This window comes from Bidens hawaiensis, unplaced genomic scaffold (assembly GCF_021521415.1).
Source record: "Bidens hawaiensis isolate Kalapana, Puna unplaced genomic scaffold, B.hawaiensis_p1.1 tig00024041_1, whole genome shotgun sequence".
NCBI lineage: Eukaryota > Viridiplantae > Streptophyta > Magnoliopsida > Asterales > Asteraceae > Bidens > Bidens hawaiensis.
This window is the reverse complement of record NW_027493793.1, coordinates 11,099-21,469: the sequence shown is the minus strand read 5'-3', so window position 1 is coordinate 21,469 and position 10,371 is coordinate 11,099. Positions and strand designations below refer to the sequence as shown.

General features: G+C 29.9%; 1 protein-coding gene across 1 annotated transcript; it reads right to left on the bottom strand.

The window, feature by feature from the left end:
- Positions 1–431: 431 nt before the first annotated feature.
- On the bottom strand, positions 432–4,606 carry LOC143568661 (rac-like GTP-binding protein ARAC7). Its single transcript, XM_077054759.1, has 8 exons — positions 4,409–4,606; positions 3,546–3,633; positions 2,704–2,813; positions 1,936–1,999; positions 1,722–1,786; positions 1,570–1,635; positions 743–849; positions 432–642 (listed from the first exon to the last, which is right to left on the bottom strand). The coding sequence occupies exons 1-8, from the start codon at positions 4,505–4,507 to the stop codon at positions 612–614; spliced, it is 630 nt and encodes a 209-aa protein (XP_076910874.1). The 5' UTR covers positions 4,508–4,606; the 3' UTR covers positions 432–611.
- Between the last annotated feature and the right edge of the window lie 5,765 nt (positions 4,607–10,371).

Genomic DNA, 10,371 nt, shown 5'->3' with positions numbered 1-10,371 from the left:
ACTTCCCGTGACTCATCCAATACAATGTTTAATAGACTATGTCTCAGTCACTAGGCCACCAACCACAGTACACATTACTAACTAGAAATATGGAATATCTGGTTATCCAAATTGAAAGAATGGTGTACATTGTTATTTATTTTTAATATAATCCTACCTTGCCTTTTTTCATAAAAAGTAAATAAAATAAAATCAACCAAACTAGTTAAACCCGAAAAATTTAACCCAGTTGAGTAACTGACCAACATTCTAACTGATCATACCTTCAAAGTAGGGATGAACATTTTCGGTACCGTCTTATGACCATTTTTTCACACCTCAAACCAGTTGAACCAAACCATGACACACAGTCCCACCACAATAACCGAGCCACGGCAGCCACCATCAATTAGCTCATGATGGTCATATCTAATGGCGGCTTGGTACAATCTAAACCACCAACAGAAACATGCACATCCACAGTTTTACATACAATTATTCACACAATACTTAAAAGCAGCAAAAACACCAAACCATTAAACTATATCAACTGCAGCTAAAAACATTCACACATAAATCCATGAAAATAAAACCGCTAATCGGTAAGTTAACATAAACGACATCAAAAGCTCCTAAGCAGCACAGCCTCCACACATGATGCCCCTGTTATCATCAAACAAAAGTTTTGAAAAAACGCGACCCACAAAACGAAAACTTTAAACACATCTAAAAAATATATATAAAAAAATGGTGTAACACTTACATAAGCGAGCAACCGGAGCTTTTACGCCTTTTGTGCCTCATCACCTCCTTCCGCCTTGGCGGTTGAAGAACAACCTTAATGGCGGTATCAAAAACCGCTTTCACATTCTAAAAAACAAAGGAGTTTACTTTAAGACTAGGGGTGCAAACGAGCCGAGCTACTCGAGATCGGCTCGTGAAAAAGCTCGATCGAGCCGAGCTTAAACGAGCCCGAGCCCGAGCTCGAGCCTAAAAGAAAGCTCGCTTAATAAACGAGCCTGAGCCCGAGCTTCACTTATCGAGCTCGAGCCGGCTCGCGAGCCTAAACGAGTCTGTCATTTATATATTTTTTTATTCAAAAAGGGGGGTGGCGGCGCAGCTTGTTGCCCGCCTACCTGCTATGTTGATGTAATATCTATGTTTTTTACTAATATTAATATGAATAAAATAAAAAAACAATTTAGCAAAAAAAAAAATTATATATATTAATATATACATATATATATTTAATAATTATTAATTGGTATATATAATTTTATGAAAAATATAACTAAATAACATATATTATTTTATATATAAAAATACATATACAAACATAACTATAAATATATAAAAATTAATTAATAAATATTAAACGAGCCGAGCTCGAGCTTGAAAAACTACGAAACGAGGTGAGCTCGAGCTTTATAAATAAAAATCAAAATGAACCAAGCTCGAGCTCCGTATAAGTTAAACGAGCCGAGCTCGAGCCTGGCTCGGCTCGGCTCATTTGCACCCCTATTTAAGACTTGTTTGTTTACTAGTAAAAGTATGAATAAAATATCATTTTTTTTGGTTTGATTTGTTTACCTGTTGAGTTTTCGAGCTGCATTCGATATAAGCAGCTGCACGGATTTGTTTCCTCAGTTCCTCACCCTAATAAACATAACACAAATTATTCAATAAGAATTTTTTTTTAGCAGGTAACAACTAAAAAGCTCAAAATATTGATATTTTAGTACCTGGGCAGATGTAATAACATTGGAACCGTAATGATCAGCTAAATATCCGTTGTCATTGCGAAGATCTAGAAGCAAAAAAATAAAACAAATACGGGACTTAATTAGTGCTTATGTTTAAGAAATCTTGAATAGGTTCTTGATTTCCAGAAATTCTAATATACTGAAGAATGTTAAAAAAAATAAAAAAAAAGTTTATATAGATTGTGATATGTACCTAGTTTTGTCCCGACAAGTACTACTGGAACGTTTGGTGCAAATCGTCGAAGCTCTGGCATCCACTGTATGAAGTCACAGATAACATTTAAATTATTCGATACTCAACATTTATCCAACAAGTAAATTAAATCTTATATTAAGCCAACATTTTTGTGCTTAAATGGTTTTTTTTATCATCAAAATACAGTTAAAAAGATATAATATGCTTATTAATATATCCATAAAGGAAACAGTTATCAATTTTTGAAGCTGAAAGTGAGACATTTTGACTTAAAAGTCAAAGCTGACTTAAATTTGTGGGATGAAGGTAAAGATTTTAGCTTGATGAGATTATTATGTTTCTCTTGTTTTCAAGATTAAAAGTCAAATGCTAATTCATTTGACTTTAGAAAAGTCAAGATTAATTCTAACTTAGAAAGAATATACTAAATATAAAAGATTTCAACTTGATTATAAGTTTTATTTTCATTTTCAAGATTCAAAATACTGCAAAAATAAAATAAATATGCTTTGACTTTTCTTTCTCCACAATGACAAGTAATCTTAGAACATAAGCCATTTGACTTTTAAAAGTCAAAACAATTCTAGTATCACGAAGAAGTTAACGATTTCAACTCGATCACGGTTTCTTTTTTTCTTTATCAAGATTCAAGAATCATAGTGAAATTTTAACTAAGATTCAAAAAATCAACTTTGAATCTTATAGTAACCGCATAACATTTTGAAAATTTATAAAAAGAAGAGAGCACTGAAATAAAGTGTGTACCTTTTTAAGAACATTTTCATAACTTGCCCTACTGATTAAAGAGAAAGCTAATATAAATATGTCTGCACCTCTGTAGCTTAGTGGCCTTAATCTGCTGTAATCTTCTTGACCTTTAAATCACAAAAAATTAATTAATTAAATTAAAATATACTACCAATTAGCCGATATATAACTACTAAATGTTACTTTTCTTTAAATACCCTTAATGTGTCTATACAGGAGAGGCTCTAAGGTTGGGCGATGTGGGGCGCTCGACCGGGGCACGTTTTTAAGGGCATAACTTTTTTTTAAAAAAAAACTTGATTTTGCTATTAGCTTATTCAGTATGCCATAAACTAATTCTAATACCATTATTTTGCTAATTGTTATGTTTGTTGCTATAACTTTAATCGTCGTTTAAAAAAAATAGTTTATATTATTTAGTTCGTTAAGGCTTCAGCCTGGGTACGTGAATTCTCAAGTCGCCGTTGTACCTTTATTCAAAAACACAAAAAATAAATTTACAAGGGTAAGTTACAACATATAGGCTTAATCTGTTGTCCCACTTTGTAATTTTGACATTTGTCCCACCAGCATTGTATAAGTATACCGTACAACATATTGCGAAGTATAGTATAGTACGGTATAACCAAGCAGGTGGGACAAACGTATAGTGGGACAACTATGTCCCACCGTATAACATAGTTTGTAGTGTTATATTGAACGGTACAAGTCTACAATACCGGTGGGACATGACAAAGACAGAATACATATATGAAGTGGGACATCAAATTTAAACTTTTATCAGTTATATGATCTTTAAATTAGTACATTGACTATTATTTTGTTTTGAGATAAATTACCAGCAGTGTCCCATAATCCCAAGTTGACAATGTTTCCATCAACAGCCACATTAGCACTAAAATTGTCAAAAACTGTTGGAATATAATCCTGCAAAATATTTAAAAAAAAATATATTAAAGTTTAAACAGAGGTAAAAGGAAACAATATCAAAATCCAAAAATTAAACACACTGATTATAATTAGCAGAAACAAAGGTGATTTTTGAACAATAGTGACTTGTACCATGTGAAGTAAGAGTGGTACTATAAGGTCTAACTCAATAACTCAAAATAATAATAATAATAATAATAATAATAAACATCTGGTCAACCAAAATCTGATAAAGATTCATAAAAGGTTAAACCAGAAATTTAATTAGGAAAAGACAGGTAATGAAGCTGTAGTGACTTGTACAGTGTGCAATACAAATTGTACAAAGATGGTCTTCTAAGTGTTACATCAACAAAGAGTTAAAAGATTCAATCTTTCTTACAAAAATCAAAATATTTACACAAACCCATATGAAATCAACATCTAAAGAGTAAACCCACAAATTTTATTTATTTATTTATTTCATATTATTATTTTTTTAGAATTTATACAAAGACACTAAAACTCACAATAACAAAGCTATCAACATCTAAAAACAAATTATACTGCTAAAAAAGACAAACCCAGGAAAATAATAAATTATTGTGACTATGCATTTTACGCTATAGTGACTTGTACATTGTGCATTAAAAGTTGTACAACAAGGTTTAACCCAAAATTAAGAACCTAAAATGCAAGAAAAATAAAGGGTTTTTTCTAATATGAAATGGGTATTTCAAAAAATAACATATTTCATAAAAATATATATATATATATATATGTATATACTTACAGTAGGAAACTTGTTGCTAGTGTAACATATCAGCATACAAGTTTTGCCAACAGCTCCATCACCAACAGTGACACATTTTATGAACTTTGAAACACTCATTTTTGTGTTCTTGAGCTTCTGCAAATATTTTTAGTGGTAATTTAATAAAAAAAAATACTTAAAAATAGTGTTTGAAGAGTGAACAAGAAGATTCAGAGAGAAGAGAGAGAAAGGTTGTGCAGAAGAAGAGTGTGTTTTTTGGTATATTGCCACCTTGTTCCAAGACTGTACTTGGTTTCAAGAAAGAAAACTAAAACATTTATTAATTATTATTATGTTGCATTGTGAAAATAAGTGTGGTGGTTGTTTTATATTATGTTTCCTATGGCTTGTCATGTTTAGATTAGTGTGCTTGTTTTCTATTTATGTAAAATAAATAATTGCTGGTCAAAAAAGTATAAAATACATTATTTGTTAATGACTTAATGTATTTATGGGTTGATTTGTATAAAAGTATAGCAAATTATTATAAAATAATTGGCATAAAAGTTAACTTTTATGTAATAAATTAATATTTTTTTTACTTTTTATGTAATAAATTGTTATTTGTTGTTTTAGAATTTTGACATGAAATGATTTGTTGGGGAAAAAATAAATGGTTTTTATTATTTATTTTTTTAAACAACTTAGATAATTTAACATTTTTATCACAATTTAAACATATAAAAAGCACATGAATATATAACACAAGCAATATGTAAATACCGGTTAGTGTCTACCACGTCTATCTCAAGTACATGAACTCGATCATCACCTCATGTTTGTGGATACCTTCGTTGGGTTGTGCATTAAATCAATGAAACTGATACCAAGGAAAAAGAAAAGACGAACTAAAAAAACAACGGTTTAGTTTTATGTTTTAAAACTGATTTTGCATGTTACTAAAACCAAAAAAACTAAACCATACCGAATTTATGGATTTTAAATTGTTGTTTTGAATTTTTAGTAATTTAAAAAGAATTTAGCATGTGTAGCCTAATTATTTTAGCCTAAATGTATAATAATCAATTAATTATGACCCCAAACGGACTAATACAAACCCCTACCTTCCTTGACTTTTGTTGACCAAAGGGACTAAATATTGTTGTTTTGAATTTATAGTAATTTAAAAGAATTTAATATATGTAGCCTAAATGTTTAATAATCAATTAATTATGACCCAAACGGATTAATACACACCCCTACATTCCTTAAACCATATATATCTATATCTATACTATATATAATGCATCCATTTAAGGACAAATTAAGACATTGGATTAATAGATTTACAAGGTAGGAAGCACAAAGTACAAGTTAACAAGGGTAAAAAAGTCATTATAACATCAAAATTCATGTTCTTTTTAAATTGTTTTAAAATAGTTACACTTTTTCTCCTTCAATTATAATCATTTTTTGTAAATATAATATATAGTTATAATTATTACCCTTCACCTTTACTCATATTTTACTTATATTTTCAATTTTAACTCAATTTTCTTCACGATTTTTAAACGGTAATAACTTTTTCATACATTAATATTTTTTTTAAAAATTGTACCATAAAAACGAGCATATTTTTTCTCTTTAATTTGAGTATGGTATTGGTATAGTTTTTTTTCAGTTAAAAAAATAACAATTTTGCTTATGAGTGTTTTCGGTATGGTTTTGATGGTTTTCAAGTTAAACCGTGAACTTAACTATTAGTAACGTTTTTTTTTTCGTCGAAAACCGAAACCGAACCATTAAAAATTAAAAACGAATGGCCAAAAGCTAAAGAAAAAATATCAACCGTGAAATCAAACAAATGATCAGTTTCAATGGTTTTATAGTTTCAAACCAAACAATGAATACCCATAAACTTGATACGTGATTAAAAAATCTATGTTTCTCGCTGCATCACGCGAGCACTTGTCTAGTCTTACTTCGTCTTTTAAACTAAGTTATACTCACCTTTAATCTTTTAACCATTTTTAGGGATGGCAACGGGTCGGGTGTGGGACGGGTCTAGGTATTCCCAGACCCGTACCAGATTATGAAACCCTGTCCCAGACCCGTCGGGTTTCAGGTTTCCCATTTATTTATTAAAAATACCCGTCAGGTATACCCGAAGTAAAACTCGTTGGGTTTCTATTGGGTTTTTAAAAAAATATCAATAATAGATTTCAAAGAATGATAACCATAAACGTTACAATTATTATCTTAGTGGAAACTTGACATGTGAGTTTCTGGTGGCAGTCAAGGAGATTTTGTATTTGGTAATTATCATTTATAACTTCCAATGAAAGATGGTAGCTGAAAGGCCAAACATTCGTTAATGGATTGATATTATTATCGTATATTTAGAATATAATATACCATTCTTTTTAATGTATTGATAATACATACCTATATATATATATACTAGTTTTTATCCCCCGTATTACGGGGGTTGTTTTACATTTTAATCAAATAAATAAGATATTAATATTTAGTATATCCTACTTTATAGGATTTTTACATCAATAATTTGGTGAGAATATTTTTTTATTTAATGAGATGTTATAACCCGTTTAAAAAATATCTGGGTTTAGTAAGACCCATACCCATTAATTCGGGTCAAATGCATGAGAAGCCTCCATTTAAAAATCAAGCAAATCTGGTGACTCCAAAAAAATAGGGAGGAACCACATCGCGACACATAGGATTTTTATGTTTTCGTTTATATATATTATAGATATGTTTGTGTGTGTGTGTCGGGTTAGTCGGGTAAATGGGACAACTTTATCGGGTAATCGGGTATATTAGAAATCCAAAACCTGTCCCAGACCCGCAAAAAATTTCAAAACTAATCCCAAACCCTAATAGGACGGGTATTACCAGTCCCAATTATGTCGGGTTTCAGGTATTCCCATTTAGTTTGGGTTTCATTCTCATCCCTAACCATTTTCTAATTCTAATATTCTAATGCAAATAATGTACTATATATTAATTTGGAGAAAGTTACTAAATAAAAAGAAACAGAAAGATATAGATTATTAAACTAAATTAACCGCCAACAACTATATAAAAACAAAATAAATAAAATAGTAAACCACTGAATTTTAATATACTTGGGTAAATACGAATATAAATAATAAAAAACTATTAATAAATAAATAAATCGACAATACTCAAGAAATGAATTAGCAGGTACGAGTAATGACAGTTAAAACAAAAAAGAAAGAATGTAAATAAAAAAAGGGATTAGCAGATACGAGCAATGTTTAAAAACCGGTATTTTACTTGCACCGGATTAGGCAAGAAAATTGTACAACCGGTGGAACCGGGTTATAGCGGGAGGTTCAACCGATTGAATGGTTTACATTATAATTTTCTATAAATTCAACTTCAACTTCAAAAATAACTCAAAAGTAAATGATTCCATAATAAAAATAATCAAATAATTAATCTATATTAAAAAAATAATAAAAGCACTCGATGCTCTAGCAAACCGGCCAATATAAAAATATGGCCTCCAAATATCAAAATTTATCGTACTTAAAACCGGTATTTTAGAAGAAAAAAAATATACAACCGGTACGATGTTCTAGCTAGCAAACCGGTCAAAAATTTAGGCTCAAAATACAGGTCTATTGTGCGAAATCCGGTTTAACCGGTTCAACCAGCCGGTTTAAACCAGTTTTTAAAACACTGGATACGAGTAATGATCACCATTTACAAAAAGAAATTGCATTACATTTATAAAAACAAATTAATTACATTTTCATATGTTCGAAACAAACTAGATTATATATTTTCAGATCTCACATGCAAGTTATATGTGTGTATGCGTTATGGCTTGACGGGTACAACATGAACTCATTTCTTTATCTTTATTTGTGTACCTCGAAACCCAGATACAAGGCAACGCAAATATACTATTCTCGAATGACTGCCTACCTTAGAATGCACACAGGCGCGAGAATATTTGATTTCCGAGACCATCAATTCAAACAACGATATCCTAACTCTTTGCACAAGCCATAGGCTTGAATTGAAAATATTCGCTGATTTCCACCTAACTAAAAATGTCTTCTAACCCAAGACCAGTTAAGCCTCCATAAACCCAGCAAGTAATTGTTTTGCGAACCTTGCAAAACTTCCCTTTGTAATTTGTCAACGATTTCCAATGGGTTATCGGCAAATACTTATAGTTTGTTTTTTTTATGGACAAAGTGCGATATAAAATTGCTTTGATTTTATTAGTGGATTCCAAATTTCCAATTATCTTTTATTTGATTTGTTTTAAGATTTAATTAGGAACATTCTTATTGTCCACTAACCATATAATCATTCAATATTAATAATTTTTGCATTTGATCATATAATTATATTCGTTTCTTGTCATGAAAATATATAACATCTAGTACATTTTTTTATATCTTCCACATCATGGTGACAACGAAATAATTAGACAACATAAACAGTCACACACTAATTAATTTGATATAGGAAAGACTAAAGTTAATAACATCATTTAAAACTACCCCTCAATAACCTAGTAAGTCTTTCTGAGACGTACTTTAACCGTCCATATTAATTTTGACGTTCTAAGTCTGGCTAATCTAAAAACACCATTAAAAAGGAAACCACAATTATTAGAAAACCCCTTAAGTATGGTTTCGAATCTAAGACCGTATTGGACCAGAAGGTTAATTGCGTTACAAACTCTACAATCTACACTTCAAAAACAAGTTTTACAAAAGATGGGTAGCTTGATCTGTATATATACTGATTCCATTACAATTTCTTTAAAAGACATTTTTATATTTAATCATTAGTGAAACAGTTGTATTTTTTTAATTTTTAAATTATAGCAACTAAATATTTGGCGTGTATATATATATATATATATATATATACACACGTGAACATGGTATAAAATGTGTACAATATAAATATTTTAATAATAGACACACCACATCCATGCATGCATGCAAAGGTATCATCATTGGATTTGTTTTTGTCAGCCTCTATTTTGTTTTTAACCTTATTAGCTAGCTAGATTCATAATTTTATTAATCAATTTATAATTATCTAAGTTAACTTTGGTTATGTCGATGGCCACAATAAATAAACATCACTAATTAAAAGACGTGTAATAGATTTTCTTGATAAAAGAGAGAATCAGTAGGATTTTTTTTTATTTTTTTTAATGATTGTATAAATGGTTACATATATGTGTTTTAATAATTTACATATGTGATGGTATGATACATTGTTACATATATGTAATCTATTAATTTACATATATGTAAATTATATCAACCGATGATTTTGTTTCTTTGTTTTTCATTTTTTTTCGGGTTCATACAACATAATGATCATATTTTCGCGTTAAGAATTCATGAATTCAACAATTCTTTGATGTAAAAACATGAACACATAACCGATCAACAGGCCCGGCCTAGCTAAGTCAGGCCATTGTCTTGGGCCTCCAACTTTGTTAGGCCTCCAAAAAATTGCAGCTATATACTATATGTTTTTAAATAGGCTAAAATCAGGCCAGTTCTTGCTTTTGAATTATGTAAGCCTGATTGATGGACAAAACTCAAAACTAAATTTCATATGTATTTACATACAAAGAAAAAATACATAACTCCGTCAACTATAAACTTAATAGTTTATTATTGCCGATCCCAAGCTTGTGATCTCAAAGGCCCCAAGCTCTACCCTTCATTCCCGTACCGTTAGATCAGATGATCAACTACAATTGTAAGTTGGATACATTTTAGCGCACTTTACTTTACAGTAATAATCCAAAATTTATGAATAAAAAAATTTGGAAAGGATATTTCACTACATTTAACTCTTTTAATAATCTAATTTATTTTATTTGTTAAAATAGGTACATGTATGATTTTTTTTTTAATTTTTTTTTTGCCAATTTTCAACCAAGTTGACTCTTGAAACTTATTTTCTTT